Raw genomic sequence first — 27,517 nt, 5'->3', positions numbered from 1 at the left:
TTCGGAATATGAGTTCGCTGCAAACGTGAGGTCTGAAGCATGTGGATTGAAAAAAGGGCATGAAAAAGTTAACGCCCCTCTCTTATTTGACCCTGAGGTAGAACTTATATTAATTGACAAGTAGCCTATGCACAATATAGCTCAGAGTTAATTCAGAGTCCAGATAACTGTGAAGTAATTCACAGGTGATGTAACAACATACCACATTGTGAATAAAACATTAGCCTCTCAAACTGGACAGAATATTGTATTGTATAAGAATACATCATACATCTATTGACACTGACATAAAAATGGCACTACAGGTTTACACGTTTTAAGTGATGAACTATAAACACAAACACATGCTCTAGTCATCATCATGACATTCCTATCAGTGGCTTACCAAAACAGTCAGATTCCATGCTTTTGGGGTGGCAGGTGTTGTCAATGGACCCGTTTAATGAATTTAAATGTTTCACACAACGTAAAACAGGATTTAAGTGGAAACTATTCCCTGCTTTGCAGCATTTCATTTATTTATTTATTTATGCATTATTTAGAAATCATCTTTTTTTTTCAATATGGTGGCCGCAGTCGGCTGTTCAAACTTCCATGCAACTCTGTAGGTTTGGTAAGCTCTGAGATTGTAACAGTGCAGTCTAATAAAAAATAAAAAATAAAAGATTCTCTACATTTTATCATGATACAATTATACAATGACCTCACAGATTCATTACAATTCAAGATTGGAGAGAGCTGTTTGTCAAAGCAAATTATTGCAGCAAAGAGGAAAGGTGCAAAGAGAGAAAACCCTCCTGATGGCCACAACCTCAAACTGGATATGATAAAACAACCCACAAGGAGTTACGCTATTAAATGATATTAAAATGGGGTAGATGATATTAAAAATGGGGTAACATCAATGTAATAATAACATATATCTAGACACAAAAATATGGAAATATCATGTTTGTTTATTGGTCTATCCTAGAATACATGCGTTTGAAGGGAACTCTGCGTCCATACAAGTAGGCTATGCATGAGGTTCCACCTCCAGGATACAAGGTACAGTATATGGAAGGCACTGCTAAGAGGTCAAGTGAGCATAAGCTGGCAAAGTTAGTACAGCTGAAACAAAGATGGTAGATAAGCCAAGACTAGACATGATGAGGCAGTTTGATGGAGCCACAGTTGCACAAGGGTGGGATAGAGCAGTAGCAGAAATACTTCATTAATTAAGGAATAGCATGGATGCACGAATCCCCTTCTAACAGTGGTTATTTGTGTAGCACATTTATGTCATCTATATGGAGGAGAGTTAGTGCAAACCATCCCACCTGGGACAAACTACAAGGCAAGCTCAACTACGAGGACACACTGTGGCAATGTCAATCAAGCATCAATAACACAGCCAGGAAACTATATTAACTTTTTTTCATCACCAGCCAAAATTGCTAGTAGATATACATTTTTTAATAGCCAAACACACATTGAGGGGTCAAAGTGGCTGGTAAAATGTTCTTTTCTACGAGCCAAACCGAATTTTCACTAGCATTTGGCCAGTTGTCAGGTGCTCATTTAGAGCCTTCAGACAGCTCTGAACGGATTGCTACTTTGTTCCCATTGAACTATCACAAGGGTCATTGGCAGATCTACCATCCTTGTTTAAACAAGGCACAGGTTACTATCATACAGTTAGAATGTATAAGCTGGCTGACTACAGCCTTCTGGAGGCTGGGTATTATGATTACACAACATGAGCACCCCCTACTGGGCAAAATCATAATAATAGTCTGCTAATAAAATAAGAAACTTCTGATGCAATGGATAATGGAGGTAATTGCTTTATGGCAAGACACATCATGTGGTCGGTTGATTTGGTATAAAAGGTAAACATTCAATTTTTTCTGTGTAGAAGATGTTGGGAGTGATTGGTTTTGTACGGAAACACAATTTACACTTTCACGTGACTTAGAGTTATAGGTACCCAATACTGTATTACACAGCGTGTTGACCATTATTGTGAGTACACGAAAAAAAAATCATTCTGCACTCAGTCTCTCAACAAATAATAATTAGTAGTCAAACAATACAGGGAGTGAACTTAAATTTCAGTATAATTCAAAATAAAGACTAAAACTTTGGTAAGTAAGTGCAGATTACATTTGAATTGGCAACGCAAAACTCTCAGCATTAGCTCGTGCGCCATGTTAGAACATCTGATATGCCAAAGACCTTCATAAACTCCATCAGTCAAACAACTACCCCAAACTCTATATTACTTGAAGAAGGGACAATGGTCCATTTTCCACAGTGGTTAAGTAGCACAGTGAAAAAGTTAGTGGCAAGAAGCAAGAAGCGATATTTGTCTGATAAAAAAAGAGATAATATAAGGTAGTATTTCAATGTATTTGGCCATTAGCTGCATGATGTGAGGTTAAAGGTCAAGTCCAGAAGTACTGAAAAACATAACTCATATCAGACACACAACAAGACTGTATCCGCTATCAAACAAAATGGACTATGTTAAAGAGAAAAAATATGCTATGCTTGAAGCAAGTCAGCATAAATTAAAACAATATAAACTGATAATGTTTTCAAAGAACAAACATATTTCAACAAAATGAAGCTGCATATGCATGAAATGTTGTTGGCCATGTATAAGGCAAAAAACGTAAGTCAGCTTAACATGATAGTACAATAAAAGTGATTGACATGGTTACACGGATTGCCACTCGGTCCAGTTATGTGTCGTTATCTCTGGGGTCCTCTTAGTCACTGCCACCACACAGCTTCAGCAGGAGCTTCTTGTAATCACCGGAGGTGTCACCCTATGGAGAGAGAGAGAGAGAGAGAGAGAGAGAGAGAGAGAGAGAGAGAGAGAGAGAGAGAGAGAGAGAGAGAGAGAGAGAGAGAGAGAGAGAGGGGAGAGAGGAAGGAAAAGGGGGCGAAGGAGACAGAACGAGCAGGGAGAGAGAGACAGAGAAAGAGAATGTGTTAAACACCTTCCAAACAATTCTTCATTTGAATGAGACAACATTCAACTAAAATTGCTTTCACTCATCAAGAGAAGAGAAGAGAGGAGAAGAGAAGAGAAGCACTGCAATCATAGCCTGCTACTAATAGAATGATTGACTTCCATGTTTGAATACAGTGTCTGACTTCAATAGAATAGGAAAAAAGAATAGAATAGAGTAGAGTAAAATAGCATAGAATAGAATAGACTAGAATAGAAAAGAATAGACTAGAATAGAATAGCATGGAATTGAGTAGAATACAACAGAACAGAACAAAAAAATAGAATAGAATAGAATAGAGCAGAATAGAATAGGAGAGGCAAAAGACTCTATCATCAACTGCACTGCAGACAGTAGAGTGTGTTAGCTTGAGACTTACAGAGATGGCGTTGTAGAGGGACTTCCCATAGAGGCGCATGTACTCCTGCCGGATGTCCAGCATGTCCACCTCTGAGCGCGTCACCATGATGCGGATCAGGGTGCGATCCTTAGTGCCCGCTCCCTGTTACATGCCACAAACACAAATACAACAAGGGGCCGCCATTTTAGTTTCCGTGAACATTGAAGAGGAGAGAAAGATCAGGGTACGGTCCTTAGTATCCGCACTCTATTGGATGTCCATTGGATGAACACAGGAAGAACAGCGCTCATGTAAAGGGGAAGCTGATGTGTTGTCAATAAACCAATCAATCAATCAAATCCATAAACAGGGAGAGAGAGAGAGAAATCGTGCCATAACAAGGACCAGCCTTTTACAGTAGCTTTTTATTGTACAGTAGACATGATTGTCTTTGATTAAACTCAGTGTATGCTTATAAACCTAAGATAAGGCCCCTGTTATAAATGAGCTGTTGCCAAAATGGCAATGACCAAGTCGTAACATATTACTACACGCCCTGTCAAATTGCTGTACTACTGTGGTAGTAACGTTTTTTTTTCACTGACGATTACAGCGTTCCACTGGTGGAATGGCATGCATTAAGGGGCTAATTACATGATAGAAAACATCATCAGGAGTCTAACAGCAAGTAGGCCTAGAAGACTTGTCAATACTTTATACAACACTCTTAGTAGCTCAGGATGAGGGGGTGATCAAAACAGGGACAAAGGCGAGGCCATTCATTTCACAACAAGGACCACTATTTCTGTTAACATATTATGTTAGAAGCAAACATGGGAAACATAACTGGCACGAAACCAAGCCTTTCACCATAAATCAACTACCTGCACAATAAATCTACTAATATGTAATAATGCCCCGATTTGGTGCATTACAGTAGTAAATATGAATGTCCTACTCACCGACATGGCTTTGTGAAGCCTCTCAGCGAAATAACTGGCGGTGTTCTTGATGCACTTCACTATGACACAAACACACACACACACATAGAAACAAAGATAATGATACATACAGTATACAATGTGGAAATTCAGTTTGATGGTGTGTGTCTATGTATGTGTCAGTGTTTGCCGGCAATTGCACACGTGCATCTGTGTGTGTGTGTGTGTGTGTGTGTGTGTGTGTGTGTGTGTGTGTGTGTGTGTGTGTGTGTGTGTGTGTGTGTGTGTGTGTGTGTGTGTGTGTGTGTGTGTGTGTGTCTCCTTACCTACAGCCACCATGCCGTCCTCCAGGTGTCCAGACATCTCCCTGCAGATGCTCTTCTCAATCTCACGCCCACACATCTGCTGATACTCATGAAACACTACGCACACACACACGAACGCGCACATGCGCACACACACACACGCACACACACACACACACACACACACACACACACACACACACACACACACACACACACACACACACACACACACATTAAATACTCACACACAAACAGTCTATGCAACACTTCGGTATTAAAACACCTCCTGATTTATGTTAGCCTGGCTACCGCCAGACTAGACCACAGGTGAGATGTAGTCTGGGAACCCTCTTTTCATTTTATTTTTATGTTTTCGTAGGGGAGGGTGATCAAAACTATTTTATATATAGCTTAATGGAAATCTAGTTTCACATATGTTGCCGCCATGGTGGATCTGTAAACAAACTGCGTACAAGCTTCCGTTGCGTGTCTAATAATAATATTATATATCTTGCTCTTCTTCCCCATTCTGCTGTTGGGATGCCCAAACTCAGGCGAAGATTTCAGCGAGGGTTTTCATTTCAGCCAGGGTTTCCATGCTATCCTTCAGATCATAACAAACTAACAGAGCAGCATGGGAATTCCCAGTCTTAAGTTACAGTATGTAGTTATCTTATTTTGCTTTATTTAGGCACTGCTTCACTTTGACATGTTGAAAATATCAAATGACCTTCTCAGTAATCACACGTGAGCTGTTTAAACTATAGGAAATGGGTGTGTGGTGTTAAATAAACATGTAGGTACTCATTACAAGATAGCTTCCCCAAAGATGTCCTTTAGATATTGCAAATGACTGAACTGACAAGAATGTGTCATTTTGAAAGTCTGACACAGGAATATAGTCGTTCATATTGGCAAAGTGATAATTTTTGTCCATCATCTAATTATGCCATGCCTTGGTGGAGGTATGTGCTCTCGGAGCACTTTTCTAGTTTAGGTACTGTTTCACTTTGACATGTTGAAAATATCAAATGACCTTCTCAGTAATCACACGTGAGCTGTCTAACCTATAGGAAATGGGTGTGTGGTGTTAAATAAACATGTAGGTACTCATTACAAGATAGCTTCCCCAAAGATGTCCTTTAGAGAAGTGAAAACCTAACTATGGTTTCAATGATTTGAGTTGATTACTATATAGCCAAGGCTGAATTGCTTAATACACATTTATTACAACATGTTTTACAGTAATGACTGGCATTTTTAATCTAAGTGTTTTTTGTTTCCATCAGACCTGTCACCTGTGCCATTGCGCCCATTTTAAAGTGACATTCCATAACTTCTGGAAATATGCTCATTTTCCACCTCCCCTCGAGTTACAGTGGGGAGTAACATTTTGAAAATTATGTCATTCATTCATGTGTGGGTCACCATCACACTATCCAGTTACTCGTGTACTCAATTTCCCAGACCGTGTGTGTTGTGTTGACCAGACAGAATATGCAAGTGAGTTTCAACTACTTTCCTGCTCTTCCAACTGTTTCCTGAGTCTTCGACGCAACTTGTACCTCCAAGCAAGCGTGTGACATCAAGCCTTATCATACCAGTTAGCAGCTGGTTGGTTTTATCCGGTTCAATGATACACACTATATTGGAACTAGAAGTAGTATCAACAGAGTCAGAGAACAGTTGAAAGAAGAATAGGAGGGAGGTGATGCTCACTTATTTAACTCAGGGAGAGGTGGGACATGACCATATCTCCAGAATTGGTGGAATTGCTTCAACCAATGAATGTTCTATCTGGTCAACACACAACACACACCCTGGGAAATGTGAGCACATAAGTAACTGGATAGTGTGACATTGATCCACACATGTATGTGTGATGTGTGACACACACACACACACACACACACACACACACACACACACACACACACACACACACACACGGTCTATCACATTGGTGATGAGTCACAAGGCAGTCAATAATGCAAGCAGGTGACGAGGAATAAAACATGAAGGCTACACATTGGTAGAGTTTGATTTCTGCTTCACAGCAACTGCACAACTACTACTATACGGCTATAGTAGAAAATTAGAAATATGCCATTTTCACAATGCAAAGCCAAAATGTTGGCGTTGTTATCATTTGCTGTTACCGACAAAAACTTCATAAAAGTTACACACACATTGTTGATGTCAGTGGGTCTGAAGTTGCATGACAAAAATCCAAATTTTGGTTGACCAAATTACTATGTAATATTTTGCCGTTAAAATGTGTAGCTGTTCATTGTTATTGTCTTCCAAGATAATGTTTTAAGACATCCTCTGGAATTTAGGAAGTCATGGATATGGACTCCCTGTTAGCCGTTCAAGCATGCCAATCGGATGGGTTTAAGACAGGAAGTGTAGTCAGCACATTGCAGAAGCCTGACTTCCTGCCTAAAACCGCAAGGAGTTAATTGTCGGCTCCGCATGTATGAGGTATAAGTTTCCCATGGGGGGAAAACAGTTACAGTCACTACCCATTTCACAACAAGATACATTGCATTGTAGACATAGCACACTCTTGTGTCAGTCTTCTACTTGTAGGTAATGCAATGTACTGTTAAGGAAATGTTTTGTAAAGGCGTGTTCAATTGTTGCAGCGTTTTGCTACAGTTTTCTGATTGAAAGACTTGTTTGGCCGCAACATAGAAAAAATGTTCCGCAACAGACCTTTGGGTATGTTTAGTAACGTTCTGTAGGCATGTTCAACCAATTATCCAATTGTGGGTATGTTTTCCTGGCAAATGAAATCTCCTTCTCAGCAGCCATAGGCTCACCACTTATGAACTCACAAGGGTGTTCCGTGCACCCAGTTTTTCTTGCAGGAACTGCGTGGCAAGCATTTCCTGCATCTTGAAGATGGCTAGCGCGTTTCAGCTGACAGAGTGTAGCTGTATAACCTGGGATAACCCATGTATAACCCATGCTGCTTTGCACAATCATCCCAATTTGAAAGACAGCATGGATGCTCGCCCCAAAGCAATAGCCTGAGGTAGGAAGCCAATCCGAGAACGGGGAGGGGTGGAAAGGCCATGACGTGTATTACTCAGCAAATGGCACCTTGCAGTTTGTTTGAATACAACTCTCATGATTGGCTAAGGGCTAAGTATAGACCAAATGATACATTGAAGGAATTCAATAGGCGGTCTCCAAACCATATCTCACTTGTGTTATGGTCTGGTGTGAACCTGGCAAGTAGCTGTATGTAATACATCTATTATGTGCTCTGATGATTTCTGTGTGTTTCAGGCAGACGGTGCATACCTGCTCTCAGGTGTGGCTTGCTGCGGGCACACAGAATGGCGTTGAACTGGGACTCGTCTGTTCCCACTTTGTTCTCTCCAGCCGCGTGGAGTTTCTAGCAGAGAAGGATATGCCATAAAAACGTGTATGGGACTCAACAACAATGCATCAATGAAAAGGAGGCACACATACACACACTAAAACTTCAAATCAGGTGCTGTCACATTCTTATATCTTTAGTAGTGTAGGATGGTGACCAGAGTAGATATTGCAACTAGGCTGTACGCTGTGCTGCCTATTTCCAAATTTTATATTTTCATGAATAGTTAGTCACACCAAATAATAAACTAATATTTACTAGAATGACCAAAGTATAGTAAGTTTTGTAGTTAAAAATGTCCATTTCTGGACATTGAATTGGTGGACAGGGAAAAATTCCCCTTCCATGTCTGAAAAGTGCAATTTCCCCAGTCATAATGAATACCGGGAATTTGGTGGTTGTAAGTATTTGTGAAAATGATAACATTTGAGAATGGGCAGCATGAATTCTGGAAAGACACTGCTAAAAATATTACACAGTGCACTTTAAACAATCATATTTTACAAGCAAGTGCCGTGGAGTGTGTTTCTTTCCTTTCTAGGAGATATTTCATTGTGGAAAGACAGAATTGAGTAGTCAAATACAAGTAGTTATGGCAAATGATTATGGTGTACTGATAAACACAAGATCAGGATAACATCTCACTCTCAATTGCACACAAGAAGAGATGTGCCAAATAAAATCTTGACTTCTGAATTTTGAAAAAACGCATGAGAAAGGTGGTTGACCAATTTTGGTTATTCTAGCAACTCTTTAGCTATCCACCTCAGGGACTGCAGACACACCCCTTGACACACCCAGTGCCAATGCAAATCTGTCCTCTCTGCTCCACTGGCATGGAAAAGCCTACAGTGCAGCTTCCTCACTGTGACGTTATATTACAACATTGCTGACATTGTTCAACAAAAGAACGACAATAACAAAATCACAGACATTCTTCATTCAGACATTATAGCACGATTGCTTCTGTTCTAGCTATATTGAGTTTATAACAGGGATTATGTTTTAAATGGTTGAGGACAGTTGATCTGTTCTAACTATATCAAGGTTATAACAGGGATTATGTGTTGAAGACGGTTAGTCTTTATTTTCAAATTACCTGGGCATCCTGCTTGGCAAGAGAGACATCAACATTCTCCCTCTCATCTCGATTACCCTGTAAATGAAAGGAAGCAACAGCTTGACAATAGGGTACAAAAACAGGCAGATGTGCTGAATGTTGGAAATTGCAGTGATGGGCTGGGCTGTGCTTTTATCCTTTTGAATGGCTCTGGATGAAAGCATAACCTAATAAATACGTGTATGTTTATATGATTAATTGATTGATTGATTGATTGCTTTATTGACAACACATCAGTTTTCTTCTTATAGAAGTACTGTTCTTCCTGTGGTCATGAATGTAGGGTAGGGATGTAGGGAAATCCGAGGTACTCAAGGTTGACATTTTTATATGTTTTATTTGGCTACAATGCCAGCGCGTTTTAGGCCACATGGCCTTCTTCAGGACGTATAGCAACCTTGAGGGGCCTTGAGGGGTCTGCCCATTAGTCCGAAGGCCCCATGGTCCGACCGCCCATAAGTCAGACATTAAGCCATAGAGGAGCATACTAACGTTCCGGCTGGGCTACAAGGTACATGCTTTTACAGATGGTTAGATGGTCTTAGGAATTGTTTTGGTTTGGGCATAGGCTAGTTTGAACTTTTCAGTTAACTTAAAAGTGAATATTTACAAAAATATGCCACTAAAATAATTGTATACTGACAGAACATGCCTTTAATGACGGTTAGGGTTAGGAATTGTTTTGGTTTGGGCATAGTACCTATATGTGTGTGGTAGGACTAATGAGCTGTCAGACCAATGGGATGGAACCAATGCCTTGGATTTCCTTTACCCTGCTCAAGGTTAACAGTCCCTACACTGATGAGCACCAAGGAAAAAAGGTGAAAAATGATATATGAATGTGTTCATGCAACCATACTATAAAGTGTTTAGGCAGGTGCGTGTACCTGAGAGAGGGAGACCAGCAGTCTGCGGAAATGCCCTGAGGTGTCACCACTGATAGAATCCTCCAGAGACTTGCCATACTCTGGAGAAGCGAGAGAGAGAGTGAGAGTGAGAGTGAGAGTGAGAGTGAGAGAGAGTGAGAGTGAGAGAGAGAGAGAGAGCATGTGAGTTACAATAAGAATCACAAAGAATTATGACATTACATATTATCTACTATGCGCAATGCACCAGTGGAGGTGGAGTCGTACACTAATATTTACCCCACCTCTGCCCTGCTCAATATACAAAACACACATATGGTACACCATGCATATAGGTACATAATGTAAAACCAGAATTCCAAGAAATATAAACGCACAATACCTGTAATTACATGTCAGAAAAAACAAACTAACACAATACTATTGTGTTTATGCATTAATACACACAATACAACAAACTACAGCAAAATTAGTTAAACAATCACCTGTCAGAGGATGTGATTATTCAAACAATGCCTCATCTATGTACCAATGTTGGTTTAGGTCTTCACATCTCCAGTACATACGGTACGTACAACATAGCAATGAATTAGGGGAAAGGTCAGACATTCTTCTGTAAATCACTGTTGCACCAAACCAAGCGAGTGTATATGAGCCATTCCCAGGGATGGATTATGACTCCATGGGCCCCTGGGCCAGACAACAAGAAAGCCCCCCCATGAGTGTTGCTAGTTTACAAAATGACTCAGGGTTTTATGGCAGATGTGAGAGTATATGTTGTCCAAGGGTGGGGCTTTATCCCCCAAGACAATGTGAAAACAAAGATGATGTGTGATCTTAACACAATATGAGAATAACAATTGAGAGACTGGATCGTCAAAGCCCCCTTTGACTCTTGGGGGCTCTGAACCGCATTTTGAACACGGCTTAGACCGAAATGTCCATCTGTGCCATGGAATGCCACTACAAAAAAACAACAAAAATGTGGTCTTTATCCAAAAACTGGAATCAACTGTGTCAATGAAAATGTGAACTTTTAATCGACACTGACAAATAAATAATCTAATTTCGCCTGTCCCTCAATAGTATAATACTTTTTTAGTTGTGTCCAAAATTGACTAACAGCTTTTTTTACTGTATTTTACCAGATATTTGACACCAGATATTTGACTAGTGACGTGCGTACAGCAGTGTTGTACAATGCAAAATAGGCCTACAGCAATGCAATGCAATGCAATGCAATGCAATGCAACCCAACGTACAACTATGCAATGCAATGACTTTGGCCCAAGTCCAGGCATTCCTTTAGAAAGGTCACTGTGACTGCTTTACTCGACATGCCTACAAATTGAACTACAGAAAAAACCCTGAACAGCAGAGTAAAGAAACACTCTACAAAGAAACACTTTACAGGAAGAAAACTGAGGAAAGCCATAACTCTACATCAATATGTCAGTCCCTAGTAACTTCCCTGATAGAAAAGGGATGTTGAATCAATGGCAATTATCGTCAAAACAACGCGAATAAATGCCCAACGCCGTCGATTCAACGTGTCTTTGCTCTCAGGGTATTACTTACTTTCTTCTTTTCCCAGTCAGAATAGCTTTGTCAGGTGCTGTGGTGCGGCGTGCTAAAGTCTTAGGTTCCCATGAATGGGCTTGCATGCTCATGGTGACCCAGGCTCCCGTCCAACCAGGATCACTTCCCAAACCTACTCGATCTCTCTTTCCCACTCATTTCCTGTCCCACTCTTCACTATCCCTGTCATAATAAAGGCACAAGCCCTGTAGAAAAGCTGTGAACACTCCGTAGATCTTTGAGCACTTGCCTGCTTTGAACACTGCTGAGAGCTTTGAGCAGCTCTCATCTGCTTATGTACATTATAATTTTACAGACTCTGTGTACTCACCTGTTTTGTAGGTTGTGTTAATCTCCCTGATCTCAGCGTTGCTGCGAGATGACAGGATCTCGATGAGACACGCCTCGTCAGTACCCGCCCCCTGTAAACAAGAAGGGGACAGGAGCAATCAGACATGGCAACCTAGATGCGTGTGCGTGTGTGCGTGTGTGTGTGTGTGTGTGTGTGTGTGTGTGTGTGTGTGTGTGTGTGTGTGTGTGTGTGTGTGTGTGTGTGTGTGTGTGTGTGTGTGTGTGTGTGTGTGTGTGTGTCTTTTGTTATTTGTCTTTGTCTTATAACTCTTTGTTATTTTCTGCCAACAAGCGTTCATACCCAAGCACTAACTTCAAACATGTAATTAAAAACCTACTCACTACTGGGTGGAGCTGCTCAGATGATGTAATTCAATGCACAGCTCAGTCTGCCTTTTGTACTATGAGCTCATAGCATTAGGCCAGGGACATGCTTGCTGCAGGATACGCGTGTTACCATGCGAATTTTATGTCAGTTTTGCGCTTGGTATAGCACCAGACACAATGTACTGTACGAAGACGTGTGTGTACGGTGCAATACTGTCAGAACCGCGAGGGGCCCATCTTCCGAACATCCATGTTGAGGTTGCGGTAGAGTCAAACAATGATAGAAAACATTGATGAGATATCACGCACAATGAGATGTCTCACATGCTTTGTTTTGTCTTTGTTTTTTTCTCTCTCTTATTTTTACATTTTGATATTTGTATGGTATTAGGTAAATAACATGTTGTGTCTATTGTTAGTTTTAACTTTAATTTTTGTTAACCTTTTTTTCTCTCTCTCTATTGTTCACTTATGACCTAATGGGTCATGTGACTTGCATCTAAGGTTGGGGTGGGGTGGGTGGTTATTGATCACTGACTTTGTAATGCCTTTGTTTCCCAGTTTAGGAATTTGTTCATAAATAAAAAACAGTGAATCACAAAAAAAAAGAAAACATTGACGAGAAACCCTTTGGCCGTCTGCCCCCTACATGACACCTCCAGCATCATGCATTATGCTCTGATCACTCTGAAGCAAGTACTGTATGTGCACTCAGTAATTTGACACTCACAGCAAGCATGTTCCCGGCCTTACACAGGATGCACATAAGGTACATTAGGCCTACCACTCACCAGGGGTAGACATGACCTTTGACAAGAGTTCACTTTTACTGGCTACTGACAACTCAGTGGTGAAATTCTCCAGTCATGGGCTCTGTAACATCTCTGTCAACACTAAAACTAAACTCATTGCAGACTCCCCTGTGTGTGTGTGTGTGTGTGTGTGTGTGTGTGTGTGTGTGTGTGTGTGTGTGTGTGTGTGTGTGTGTGTGTGTGTGTGTGTGTGTGTGTGTGTGTGTGTGTGTGTGTGTGTGTGTGTGTGTGTGTGTGTGTGTGTGTGTGTGTGTGTGACTGAGTGTGTGTGTGTGTGTGTCTCTGCATGCGTGCGTGCATGTGACCATGTGAGTAAGGCCTGTACCTACCTTGATGGCTTCCCTCAGCTCAGATGCATCAAACTGTGCTGGAGTCTTGATCATGGCGAGAACCAAACTCTCAAAGTTTCCAGTGAGCTCAGACTTCAGGTCATGGACAAGGTCCTGGAAATAAAGAAGAGGGGAAAAAGCAATTTTTTTTCTTCTGTAGTCCTTTATCATTTTTTTAATCTTCTTCTCTAGTCCTTTTTCACCTCCGTTCAGTTCAGTTACATAGTCTTGTACATAGTCTTGTACCCTATATGTAAGGACACCTATCTTTCTTTTAAACTGCAAAACCAGTTTACCTACAGGTACTAATAGTAACTAATAGCTTACTAAAAGTAAACTGAACTGAACTGAACTGACCTACTTGTTCCAACACTTTGGTCAGCTGCCTCCATTGTTTTCACAGTGCTTTAAAAAATAAACTAAATTTGACTTCACTCTAAAGAGAGAATGGTCACTGACCACAGACAGTGTGATTCCATTAATTCCCACGCCAGAATGAAGAGTGAACCAGTCTCTGGACAGAGATCTCGAGCTTCAAAAATGTACATATGTGTTTTGCGCTAAACTCATTTGATGAGGACATCGTCACAGGCAATTGCAGTGACACAAGTAAATAAAATGAAATAAACAAAATACAGGCAGACTTCCTAAACTCCTGACTACTTGCTGACAATGCTGAATGTGATGGTGTGTGTTACACATCAAAGCAATGCAAATTGTCTGTGGCACTATGTAAATAATCCCAGCGGCATTTAGTGAAAGCAGGTTAGTAGAAATGACTTTTCCTAAGCACAAACGTCTTATCACAAGTTCTAGTTCTTAGTTCTAGTTCAAAAGTACTAGTTATTAGGTGTTTTTTAACTTATATTAAGATAAAGAAACTATAGAATAGAATATTGAAACTAGAAAAATAAGCTTGCCAAGATTTCCTTTTTGCAGTCTGAATGCTTACTTTTCCATAAGTAGTTTTGTAACCTGCCACCATTGGCACCCTCTGCTTGTTGGTGCGACTTCCGAGGAGTTCAATGATGGCGTTCTCATCCGTACCTGTTAGACAGGGCAAATGTTGAATCAAACCGAATCCACAAATTGCACTGATTAAACCAAATCAGGGTCTGTAGCACTGGCACTTTACAGTAAGTTACAGTACTGTACTGTGTCAAGTGTGAAAAATATACTTACCGAATCCCTTCATGGCCTTCCTCAGAACTTCAACATCTCTCAGTGGATCGGCTCCCGGGAAATCCTTGATGGAGCCCCGGTATCCTCTCTGTTTAGGTTGAAAATGTAAAATGAATGGAAACAATGTAAACCTACAAAGCAAAAAGGCTGTATCTGCATTGCTGTTGAAAAACAGACTATTGTGATTTTACTGACTTGTATATATCAAAAGAAAAGTTAAAATAAAATTATTGATTTACAAAGCATGTGATTTACAAACAATACTGCCGGATGTCAATAAAATACCAAAAATGTTTAAGGCTGGGCAACAGGATCATTTTCAAGTCTTTTTATTCAGTTCTCTGTGTAGTTACCGTCTTTTTGCTTTTGTAGGGCAGTGTACATGTGAAGCAGAGATGAAGAGCTCTTTTCCAAAACGCTATATCCACCATTTTTGAGTTTTTGCATTTTAATATTGGAATTGGCTGTTAAGAAGTCTTGTCATCTATATGTGAATTCTTGCCATTGAAATGTTTTGTTTGCCATTGAAATGTTAATTCTTGCCATTGAAATGTTTTGAGAACATACTTTTTAAACCTCTATAAAATGCATTTTGCAATGCAATTCAATGGAATGCCCAATACAAAAATGTCAATTTCCCAACATTCTATAAAATGGATATATCTCATTTTGGAAACGAGCTCTTCACATGTTATCCTTGGATACAACCTGGAGGAAATAGTGCATGTGTTGATGTTGATGTAGTTAGTGCTCCATATGCCTGCAGTGCACACTAAATATCTTATAAACATGACAATGTGAACATTGCAATACCAGTAACAAAAAGCTGGTGACGCGAGCCACCCTAACATATGTCTTAGCCATCCTATAGGCCTAATTTTTGCAGATTTTTAAAACAAACAAAAAAAACAAAACAAATTCAGTATAACACTGAATACGAGCCATCAAGAGCGCAAGTTGATTTGAAAACAAAATTAATGTTTGTTTATTTATTGTTTAATGCAATTATTAATATCGTTATGATTCATGTTCGTCATTGGATCCGTCATGTGGTACGAGGGCATCTGCAGCTGGACCATGCTGGATAGCAGGTGCGGTGCTGCGCCAAGCTCTGCAAGGAGTTATCCAGTTGAATTAGTGGAGTTATGATTTCATTTGCAGATACACACGGTGACGTAGCCATTTGATGCCAGAGGGTTGCCTTTGCTTAACTTTACATAGGCCACACTGAGCTCCTTACCTTAGCAGAGAGAAAGATTGAAAAAAAAAAGGATTTCTATGAATGCTAAGGCAGTGCAACATATGCCATAAATAAGGTGTATGCAAGTTCAAATTTGAGACAGAGACAGTGGCATGATTGCAAACGCACAATAACCTACTTCGTCTTGGGGCTAAGCCACCCCTGTCTCTCAGACCTAGCAACGTCCCTGCTTACCACTCAAGAAACATTCCCGGTCACAACCGAATTGACATTATTTGACACAAAGGGCAGTATGGTCATGAGAGGAACATTTGAAGCAGAAGTTACTTTGTCTGCATGGATTAAGCATACAATTTGCTTCCTCTACTTCCTCAAATCTGTTTTTACTTTACAACAACTAAGACTAAATAATCCACCTACCTTCCTATTATGAAAGTCCATCAAATCATTACCACTACCACGCTATGTTAAATTTGGTGGTGTGACAACTTTGCAGCCATTTTTAATCCGCTTTCAATGTTTGCATAGTCAATGCACTTTGCCCTTGTGCTGGCCTGTTTTACAATGATTTTACTTTCCATTAAATTACATCACATTTACTGCATGCTTCTGTCCAAAACAACTAACACAACAGCACATAAACAGCTACAAATATTCAGAAGAGGACAGAGCAACGCATGCAGACGCATGCAATAGTGTGTTAACCCAATTGATATGTTAAGAGACCACTACAATTTCTTTCACTTTTTGTTCCAAAGGACTCTTTTCGAAAATCTGATTCCAAGACTACATCCAGAAAAGTGGAACTGATATCAGATAATCTGATATTTTCATACCAAATTGTAAAATTAAAGCACTGATCATACCTCCATGAATTGAGAACCATACTAGAAACATTACATTTTTGAATACGCATATTTTCAAATGAAATGCGGTATAATTGTTAAGTGGACAGAAATGGGACTCAGGCGCTGTATATAGATATCCTGTGACCCAGGTTTGAATTCAGCTCGTGGTCGCTTCCCAATTCTTCCCCCATCTCTCTCCCCCCCTCCACCCCCCCAAAAAAATATATATTTAAAAAATGGAACAAAAGCACAGCAATATCTTACATTTATGGCTGGTGCAGGGCCACTGGCTGGGGCGCCACCTCCGTAGGCTGGCATGGAGGGGTTAGGGGCAGGGGCAGGTCCCCCTCCGTAGCCTGGCATGGGCTGCTGTCCTGGGGCAGGGCCCCCCGGGTAACCCTGGGGCATGGAGCCTCCGGGCTGGAAGAGAAACATTACATTACATTACACTGCACTATATTACATTGCATCACATTACGTTGCATTACATTATTGCATTACATTATTATTGCAATGCATTATTATTACATTACGTTACACTACTTTGTACGTGACATGACAAGTTACATTACCCTGCATTGCTTTACATTCCGCTACATTACATTACATATGTAGCAACAGATGCCCATTTTATCCAAAAGTATTGACGAAGAGGCAGTCAAATTAATGACACAGTAACTTACAGAAGAAGACATATACAAGTTCCAAAAGTGGAGAAGAACACCGACTAAGCAAGGCAATATGGCTAGTGCTAGCAGCGTGGAGGAAGGCATTGGTGAGTGGAGCTACTGAAGAAGACTGGAATCAAGTAAAAAAAGCTTAAAGATTCAAAATGAAAGTGATCCCTCTTTGATGAAAGGATATGCTCAACTGACACGTATTAGAGAGAATCCACTGCTGTATACTACGAGGAAATGAGACACAGACACTAACTGCACATAGCATCATAACGTGCAGAAACAAATACGAGCCTTACATGCAACCTGACCTCACAAACCACACATGAGACAGACACAGACACAGACACAGACACACACACACACACACACACACACACACACACACACACACACACACACACACACACACACACACACACACACACACACACACACACACACACACACTTACTTTTACCAGTAACAACAAAACTAGCCCAGCAAAAGGGGTCAAAACATGAAGGGGCCAGGATTTGGGCCCCACATGGAGCAAGGGCCCCACCTTGTTGGTGTGCCCCACGAAGGCAGATTAGTGCAGTACACACACACACACACTCACACACACACACACACACACACACACACACACACACACACACACACACACACACACACACACACACACACACACACACACACACACACACACACACGCACACACACACAGTATGCCTGCTAACAAGGGGGGTAAATCTCTTGGGAATTGGCCTCAGTGGCGTAGGGCTGTATGCTGGTTCTATTTCCAGGCCCATTGCTCATCTTATTACAGAGGATTAGTGAAGAGGCTCGGCCAGAGACCCCTCATCTGAAACAGAGAGGGGGCAAAGGGCTCAGTGGTATCTGGGGGGAGCAGAACTGGCTCCCCATTACAGTGTGGGTGAGTTGAGTGGGGCGGGGGCTTTCAGAGGACTTTGTCCCAGGCCCTGTCAAAGCTGTCAGAGCCCCAAGATGGACCCAACCCATGTTGAGTGGGAAGGGTTGTCGAAAAAGCTATGGTGACAACTGAGGTTTATTTTGACAGTTACAATGATTGTTTGCGTGTGTTTGATTGTGTATGTGGCTGTGTGTGTGTGGGGATATTCTTCTATTCCTGTCCAAAAGGAGTTCTCCACTGAGGAAGTTTGGAAACCACTGGTGTACTGAATGGTCGAGAGAAACATGTGGAACACCCACACAGACAGGTAGACCAACACACACACTGACAGACACAGACAGACACACACACACACACACACAAGTTATGAATGGGAAAATGATGTGCTTACCGCTCCATAACCTGGGGCTCCACCCCAACCACCTAGAAGGAAAGAGGACACAAAACAGATACTGAACAACATGACCTTTGACCTCCTTTAGCAATGACAATTGCTTTGGCAGACATGCTCTCTCCAACAGACACATTCTCTCTCTCTCTCTCTCTCTCTCTCTCTCTCTCTCTCTCTCTCTCTCTCTCTCTCTCTCTCTCTCTCTCTCTCTCTCTCTCTCTCTCTCTCTCTCTCTCTCTCTCTCTCTCTCTCTCTCTCACGCTCAAACATGTGCGCTCACACATGCACACACATGCTCATGTCATGCGCACACACGCTCACACACACTTTCAATTACAATATCAATCCATCTATTACATGCTTATTAATTGAGCAAAAAACAACAACACAGTTTAAAGACATATACAAAACAATAAGCTTGATAAGCTTGATAATCAATAAGCTTGATACGACAATTGCTTTGGCAGACATTCACTCTCTCTCTGTCTCTCACACATGCACACACATGCTCACACATGCGCACACACGCTCACACACACTTTCAATTACAATATCAATTAATCTATTACATGCTTATTAATTGAGCAAAAAAAACCAACAACACAGCTTAAAGACATAAACAAAAGAATAAGCTTGATAGAAATCCACAGTTCACAGGCATGATCTATACCTTACCTACATTCAGATCTGTCCAAACTAAAAGTAGAAGTAAAAAAAAAAATGCTACAATTTCCTTCAAACACAGGTGTCTTCACCAAGTTACGGGTTAACGGCTACTGTAGACACCACACCAGTACCTAGTCTTAAGATCATCTGCATCCGAGCTGGTTTGGATCGAATTTGAAGTTTGTTTTTAGGTTTGTAGTTAGTTTGTTTTATTCCAGTAACAACACAGTCTATCTAAATCAATATGTACAGTGGAATAACTGGTGAAACAGCTAACCCTATGTAATATCATGTGCTGGTGTTGTACTTACACCATGAATTTACTTACTTTTTTTTTAAACCTCTGCACACATTCTGCATCATCTGTGACATTTATGACACACACATCACAAGGATGCATACGTCCATGTGACACTCAGACACTGCAGTCACTGATTTTAGAACCACAGCTAGCGTTCACACAGAACGAGACCTGTTCCCACAGATGAAGGGCTCGCAAAAATATTCTATATAAGTCCCAGCTGAAAAAGTTTAGGAACCACTGAATGTATTGAAGGGTTCAAGGGCAACGTGTGGAACTTTTCTGACACCTCTGCCCACATTCCGCATCGTTTGTGCCATTTATGACACACACATCACAAGGATTCATATGACCATGTAACAGTCAGCATTCACGCAGAATGAGACCTGTTCTCACGCATGGATGGGTGCATGTTTGGGCAGTATAAACAAAGACAGGTCTTGTGCAAGACAGAGACAGCCTCTCTCTCTTAAACACTCATCATATCCCATGAGGACCTGCTATATCTATTTAGCGTGCCAGCCAGACTTAATGTGTCACTCTCACATTCCCCCTCTGGCGACAGCTGAGAGGCAGTTCCACACCCAACAAGACAAATCCGAGCAGATATGACTTTGGAACTAGCCTAGTGTTGAGTTGAGTGTGAGACTGTGTCGCAGGCACACTTTTTGGACCTGGCAATGTTTGCATCTAGACCTGAATATTTATTGATATGAAGTGTGTATGCTTGTGTGTGTGTGTGTGTGTGTGTGTGTGTGTGTGTGTGTGTGTGTGTGTGTGTGTGTGTGTGTGTGTGTGTGTGTGTGTGTGTGTGTGTGTGTGTGTGTGTGTGTGTTAAAAAAACGTCAAAATATTTTGCAATCTGTTTGGGATGAAAGAAATTTCTTTTTATACTACTATTACACCTATCTCTATGGCCCCTAGTACTACTGCAACCAATCATATTGCTACAACATCTTCTTATACTGGGTCAATGACTATCAAATGCAATAGACAGGCTACAATTCTTAAAAAAGAAAACGTACCTCCAGGAGGCATGGCAGGGTAGCCTCCCTGAGGCTGCTGAGGAGGGTAGCCGCCAGGTGCGGGTGGGTATCCCCCAGCCTGTGGCGGGTAGCCCCCGGAGGCTGGAGGGTAGCCCCCTGCCTGGGGAGGGTAGCCGCCGGGCTGGGGAGGGTAGCCGCCTGCCTGAGGTGGGTAGGCGCCAGGCTGTGGCGGGTAGCCTCCGGCTGCGGGTGGGTAAGCGCCTGGCTGGGGAGGGTAGGCGCCGGCCTGGGGAGGGTAGCCCCCTGCCTGAGGGGGGTAGCCGCCGCCTTGTGGTGGGTATCCAGGGTAACTCATTGTAATGTTGTGGTGGGGTGTTCTGTCACAGCACAAACAAGGATGGAGGTTACCATGGTGATGGTTGACACAGGGTGCAATTCAAGAGTAAGTCAAGGGGACTACAAACTGAGACTACAGCCAAAGGTGGTATAATACATTTGATGACTTGTATCCTATAGATTGTATAGTTTCATAACTTCCATTCTAATGAACATCAACAGATAGGCCTAGAGAGCTGTTTAGAAACTGATGTTAATGACATTGAGAAACAAAACATAGCCTGATTCAAGCTTTGAAGATAATTGCAAGCGTTAAAAAAACATTTACACACTACACAGCCTTTTGTGCGCACAATGCATTTTAATTATTTCTATTGTGTAGTGCAAGGCTGAATGCAGATCAAACACTACTCTGCATGTGTAACAGAGAAAGGCAAGATTAAAGATGTGCATGTAGTAGGCTACATAAGACAAAGTAAACTGAAAGTGTGTGTTTCTGTGTGAGAATATGATTAAGTTTAATATGCATAACACTTTGCAGAATCACTAAGCTACCCACCAGCACAGCTTATCATTTTCAAAAAAAAAAGGTTATAACGACTTCTTAACATTCGACAGACTGTATGCATGATTCAGTGGGACAGGAACGGTCCCTTTCCTTCAAATGCCCACATAAGTCAACACAAGAATACGGTTCAGCACCTTCTGGCAGTTGATTTATGTTGTCTGACTCTGAACGAAGGTTAACCCACCCCCAGGACATTGGCGACAAAAGTCCTCTAGCCTCCAAAAACAGCCCCCGCCCATGAATTCCTGTGTCCAATACAAACCCCTCCTATAGGACCAAACCTTTGCCCTACACAGCTTTACTAGGGGGCCTATATTTTGCTTCATCTTTAGATAAGGAGAAGCGACAATGCGCTGTCAATGCGTTGTCAGCGTTAGCTTTCATGCAGGACCAAATGATTGTAACCTACTGAGGGCTATGTTGCGCTTTGGATAACCGTGACCCAACTGGTGCAATTCAACTGTAGGCCTACATAAAGTCAAAATGTAGCCTACTACAAATAACGCCTTGATTAAAATGTTTAATGTAAGTAACTGACTGGTCTCTCACAATACACTTTTGAATGTCTACTCTGCTAGCAGCCACGGGTATACCCTACAGCGACAACGGTTTACGTGGCTTCATCTTCTGTTTTTCAACCCAGTGAGTGTGTTTTCGCATCAACTTCATAAGATGGCAGCGAAAGCAAATCCAAATTGTAGCTAACACACACCCACCCTCCCTCTTAAATAATAAGGGTGGGACATTGACGGTCAAAATGAGACCTTGTCAAATACAACCATAGCAATAACTCATCTACGCGTACAATATGTCACCGTGCATCTCTGAACGAAACGCCAGCGCCTTAACGCTAGTCTAGTATTTCCTTTCGTTTCGAGACATAATGAGCTTACATTACTTCCGTGAAATACCCAAAGCTGTGTGGACCTTTTAAGGAACTACGGAATCGTTTAAAAGAACACGCTTAGTCACGTCGGTGGTGCGAGAGCCTACATATGTGACTATGCCCTTCACAGCAATGCAAGACGTTAATAGAAAAAGAGATGCTTACTTGTTTGAAGTCTGAGGCCCAACACCTTCACAGCGCAGTCCGGAGTCAGGAAGGGAAGGAGCAGTCCGCACACTGATTGAGCGTATTGACGTGCGTAAAGGGAGGGGTGTAACCAACTGAATGAACACCCCTTTACTACCAAGGCCGGGACAGGTTCCACAAGTACATTATACCAACCCCGAGTTTGATGTTTTGATATAGTGACAGTTTGTTTTGGGTAGCTTACAGACCACACCTGTTTTCTAATAGCGGTCCTGAAAACTGAAATACCAGTCGGAAGCCGTTACTATGCCATTTGCAATCTTGTGTGGGCTATGCTCTTCAGCATTGAGGCAATAAAAGTATATTTTATTGTTTTTTATCTACAACGTGACCCAAAACACATATATTCTGTTACGCGTAATGGAAAGTTACACATCCCATATTGGAATACCACTTCTCATTATTACCAGTAGATGGCGAGCTTTCACTTGGAAAGATAACAAGACCTTAGTGGCGAGGCCTCAGCCGCGACTGACTGGGGGGTTCAACAGGTCTAGACATTTGTACATTTCATTACTTTTGAACCCACCAGTGTAATATGTGTTTGTCTACAAATCCGTTGGATGAATGCAATTCCAGTGTATACAGTCCAGTTGGCGGCAACATTTTGCAATAAGTTAATTTAACCATTTTTTGCAACAGTGGGCTGCGTTGTGTGACCTGCTGTAGATCTTACAAACACATCATAATTTTAAACACGAAACAGGCTCTGTCGATCATTCAATCGATCCACGTGTGAGGAATATCTAAAATCTTCAAATGGTCTGTACTAATTGCTACTTTGCACCATGGTGATCAAGTAAAAGTCAGTTTCACTATCAATGTCTTCACATGCACTGAACAAGCAAATTAATCAATGTAATTGTGCATTTTGTACAGTGCATAATAATTACATTGTTGTAGGCTAGGCATAGCTACTTGTATGCAGAATACGCCTACAAGGCTGGCTGAACTGAAAACACTGAACCCATTTTCAAGTGCTACCTGGTGTGTTGCTGATTCACCTTGTCTTACCTATAAGCCTGTCTACGTTATATTAAAAAACACACACGTCTTCATTTTGATTTATTGGATTTATATTGAAAGATCAAAGCAGCAGTTCCAGCTGACAACTTCACTCATGACTGTGAATTTCCCGTCAAAGAGCCAAGTTTTGAGTTTCACGCTGAACCTCAAGGGAGCGACCTCCTTTCCCCCATCATCACTGCAAGGGGTGGACGTGGGTCACAGCTGAGGAATCCAACCTATTTCGCTAAATAAACACTGGCTTTTGCTGGCTCAGTTCCTTGGAGCAATCAGCGGAATTCAGCATGGATTGTGTGGCGGTGGTGGTATCGGCTCGGCTCCCACTCCCAACCCAAAGGTATTTTTCTCACAAGGTCAGACAGTGAATTAAAGTATTTAATACGTGCTGCTGCTGTTGTTGGACACTCCGAGGTTACTGATGGATCACAGGAATTTGCCGAGAAATTACAGCGTAAATCTCGTCTTGGAGAAGTTGAGCAAGGCGTACGGTACGACGTCAGAGGGATGTGTTGGTCTATAGCCTACATCTTTTGGCGCTAATAAGTTAAGCGTTCTTATGTCATGCAAGACAATCTGTCCCCAAGTATATTCACGAGATACACCAAAAAGTCCCCTGTGTTATGATCTTGCATTTTCGTGTAGACATAGTGGTTATAAACGACTGTTTGAGATACATGCGCTTATGTAAACGACCCTCCTATTCGCTCTTGGTGACGCATCGGAGGTTTGACGTATATGCGCGCTCCCAAGTCACTCGGTCGTCGCAAGCTCAGCAACTGCTAACGGAGTGCCCGGGTTGGCACCAACTTTTCATACTGTCACTGTGCAACTATGACTTTTGCGTAATCGGCCGCCAGGGAACGGGATCCTTAGCTGGGTCCTGGAAGAGAAGAGAAGGGAAGGAGGGAAGTTGTCTACAGTCTCGGGGCGGAGAGAAGACAGAAGGGGACAATCAAGTGGTGTTTCAAAAAGTTTTTGTTCTCTCTTTTTTTCTTGACTTTTCTCGGAATTACGAGCCGAGAATCACCTGTGGTAAACCAGCGGCGCACATCCCCAGGAGTAGGGAATGGTGTCAAAGATGAGCCTGATGTCCGCTCTGGACACGAGTGGCTCTGTTTACCAACCGGCGCAGCTTCTGAACTGGGTTTATCTCTCTCTACAAGACACCCACCAGACCAGTGCCTTCGATGCCTTCAGACCCGAGTCCAACTCTTCCCATCCGGATCAGAACTACAATAAGCAGCCGGCCATTGACGTGAGCCCCACCTCGCTCAGTACAAACTATCTGAACAACTTCTTGCAACTGCAGAGGATCGAGGTAAGCCTCGTTTTTGATAGCTGTGTAGTTGCACTGTACATGTGGGTTTGAATATTGCCCTCCAATTAATGAGATGTTTGGGAATGCCATGCGTGAAAGGGTACGCGTTGTTATTTATGTTCACTACTACAACAGAACTGGTGTAAGATTGGAGAGGATCTAAGCACAATGTCATCGGTGGGGTTCAGGTAGATTGACAGCAATTCTCCAGCATCCTGTTAACAACCACATAATTGAATTGTTCAACTAAGGACATCATGTGCATGGTGGTGTGGCCGACCCACGAAGAGCACCTGCTGACTGATACACACAGAAACAGATCTTCTGCACGCAGCATGACTTTATGGATGTATTTCTGAACATAAACACAGAGCAGTGATGACAGACACTATATAAAAACGACCTTCAGAAATGCAAGGTACAGTTATTTCATACGGTTTGTGAGTCATGTGACGATTTTTGCTGAAAGCACTTGATTATGGGGTGGAGTGGAACTGCAAAAAGACAAGCTCAACTTAGGGACTGGCATGGACTTGATGCAACAGTTGCATGAGACGAGAAACTATGTGTGCATCCGGGCCATTTCTGTACATCTGCATTATACTGAGTGGGCATGGACTCCAGTGGGGTGGGACAGTATACAGTACATGTATAGGCCTACATTTGAGTTGGTATGCATAGTTTCAACACACAAGACAAAGGGAGGACACAGAGGGAAAGAAATAGGGGGATAGTGGGAGAAATGCTCCAGGAATGATTGTGTTATTGGGGAGAGAGAGAGTAAGGGGGGGGGAGTGGTTGAGAGAGAGAGAGAGAGAGAGAGAGAGAGAGAGAGAGAGAGAGAGAGAGAGAGAGAGAGAGAGAGAGAGAGAGTGTGTGTGTGTGTGTGTGAGAGAGAGAGAGAGATTGTGTGTGTGTGTGTGTGTGTGTGTGTGTGTGTGTGTGTGTGTGTGTGTGTGTGTGTGTGTGTGTGCAAAGACAGAGAGAGGGGGGGGGAGTAAGAGAGAGAGAGAGAGAGAGAGAGAGAGAGAGAGAGAGAGAATGTGTGTGTGTGTGTGTGTGTGTGTGTGTGTGTGTGTGTGTGTGTGTGTGTGTGTGTGTGTGTGTGTGTGTGTGTGTGTGTGAGAGAGAGAGAGAGAGCGAGAGAGAGAGAGAGAGAGAGAGAGAGAGGGAGAGCGAGAGAGTGTGTGTTAGAGCGAGATAGAGTCTCTGTGTGTGTGTGTGTGTGTGTGTGTGTGTGTGTGTGTGTGTGTGTGTGTGTGTGTGTGTGTGTGTGTGTGTGTGTGTGTGTGTGTGTGTGTGTGTCTGTGAGAGAGAGAGAGACAGGGGGGGGTGGATATTTTGGCCGTAACCCCTGTTGAAAGTCAGAGCCGGACTGACATCACCACACCCAACTGGTAACAAAATACTTCTCTCATTGGGTAAGAATCAGCCTCTCCCCAATTTATATATTTATTTATTTATCCCCTTACTTTTTTACATGCATGAAATGTCATTATGGAAGCGGAATGCCGTCTCTTCCAAGGGTCTGCACACAACATATAACCTGATTTACTGCAGCCTTCAGACACAAAATACCATATGGCCCAAACTGAAGAAATGAAGCAACATCCTTATGGGCCGGCCACGTCCTCCTAAATGTTGTCGAGGACTTAACACTGCAGAAGCAGCTGCAAAGCAAAGAGCACTGTAGGTCAGTCCTCACTCTCAGAAATAAAGGTACAGAACTCGTGGCTGTGGCAGCATCCTCAAGGGGAGTACCATTGAATCCCTTCAATGGGTGGTACCTCAGAAAACAGGTGACAGATGCACATTGGTCGTCATTGCAAGAAACTGAACGCACCTCTTTTTTGGGGTACCAATCAAGCGACAAAATGGTACTCCACTTGAAGGTACTGCCACAGCGACGAGTTCTGTACCTTTTTTACTGTACACGCAGTAAGCAACAGCTGTAATCATAATACCACACAGGTAATGCCAGAAAGTGATTTGGAGAACTGACTGACTGCATTTTGTCCAGAATAGGGATGTCAACAATTAATTGATTATAGCCTATGCCTTTAGTTGATTAAAACATTAATAATTGCAATTAATCGCCAACTCGACTGGCGACAGACCCAGGTGAAATGGGCATGACAAAGTGTCTGTGGAGAGGGGTGAGAAGAGTGGGAACATTTTAATCACCATTAGATTAAAGAATAGAAATAGAACTCAATTCAAATGTAGAAATCATTTTTAATTGTGATATTTAGATTTTGATATGGGTTTTTTTGGGGGGAAACATTGAGATTTGAGGGGAAACCATCACTCATCAATGAACGCTATAAAGGACTTTTTTTTAGGAAAAGCACAAAAGCACAACAAATACCTCTTAATGTATGTCCTCTACAAGTCTTCTGTTGTCCAGCCTTGCACTTTAAATGTCTGTATGAGCACTGTCTATGTCCATACTGTCTTAAGTCCATGTATAAGTACTGTCTATGTCTATACTGTCTATGTCCTTACCTAGATTAGTCTGTCTGTATGGGAAAGCAAGAAATGTAATTTCAAATTCTTTGTATGACCAGTGCATGTAAAGAAATTGACAATAAAACCTACTTGAAATGGATGCTACCTAATGGTTAACCGTAAGTCGATACGGTCAAT

At 42.0% G+C, this 27,517-nt stretch overlaps 2 protein-coding genes across 3 annotated transcripts in view; one reads left to right on the top strand and one right to left on the bottom strand.

Annotated features, from left to right (window-relative positions):
- Positions 1–228: 228 nt before the first annotated feature.
- Positions 229–22,595, bottom strand: LOC134467788 (annexin A4-like). Its single transcript, XM_063221715.1, has 15 exons — positions 22,486–22,595; positions 20,570–20,907; positions 18,578–18,609; positions 16,858–17,013; positions 14,545–14,632; positions 14,315–14,409; positions 13,363–13,476; positions 11,875–11,965; positions 9,987–10,066; positions 9,079–9,135; positions 7,901–7,994; positions 4,607–4,702; positions 4,302–4,360; positions 3,379–3,501; positions 229–2,813 (listed from the first exon to the last, which is right to left on the bottom strand). Exons 2-15 carry the CDS (start codon positions 20,883–20,885, stop codon positions 2,754–2,756), a joined length of 1,461 nt encoding a protein of 486 aa, XP_063077785.1. The 5' UTR covers positions 20,886–20,907; positions 22,486–22,595; the 3' UTR covers positions 229–2,753.
- Positions 22,596–23,746: 1,151 nt separating this feature from the next.
- LOC134467224 (zinc finger CCHC domain-containing protein 24-like) overlaps positions 23,747–27,517 on the top strand; it is an 89,553-nt gene continuing 85,782 nt past the window's right edge. For both annotated transcript variants that reach the window (XM_063221137.1, XM_063221136.1), the window contains exon 1: positions 23,747–24,871. In XM_063221137.1, coding sequence (XP_063077207.1) covers positions 24,620–24,871 — 252 coding nt within the window. In that variant the 5' untranslated portion in view covers positions 23,747–24,619. The remainder of the gene's footprint in view (positions 24,872–27,517) is intronic.

The sequence above is a fragment of the Engraulis encrasicolus genome, chromosome 17 (assembly GCF_034702125.1).
Source record: "Engraulis encrasicolus isolate BLACKSEA-1 chromosome 17, IST_EnEncr_1.0, whole genome shotgun sequence".
In the NCBI taxonomy this organism is placed as follows: Eukaryota; Metazoa; Chordata; class Actinopteri; order Clupeiformes; family Engraulidae; genus Engraulis; species Engraulis encrasicolus.
The sequence above is the reverse complement of the archived record's forward strand: the minus strand, read 5'-3'. Positions and strand labels throughout refer to the sequence as shown.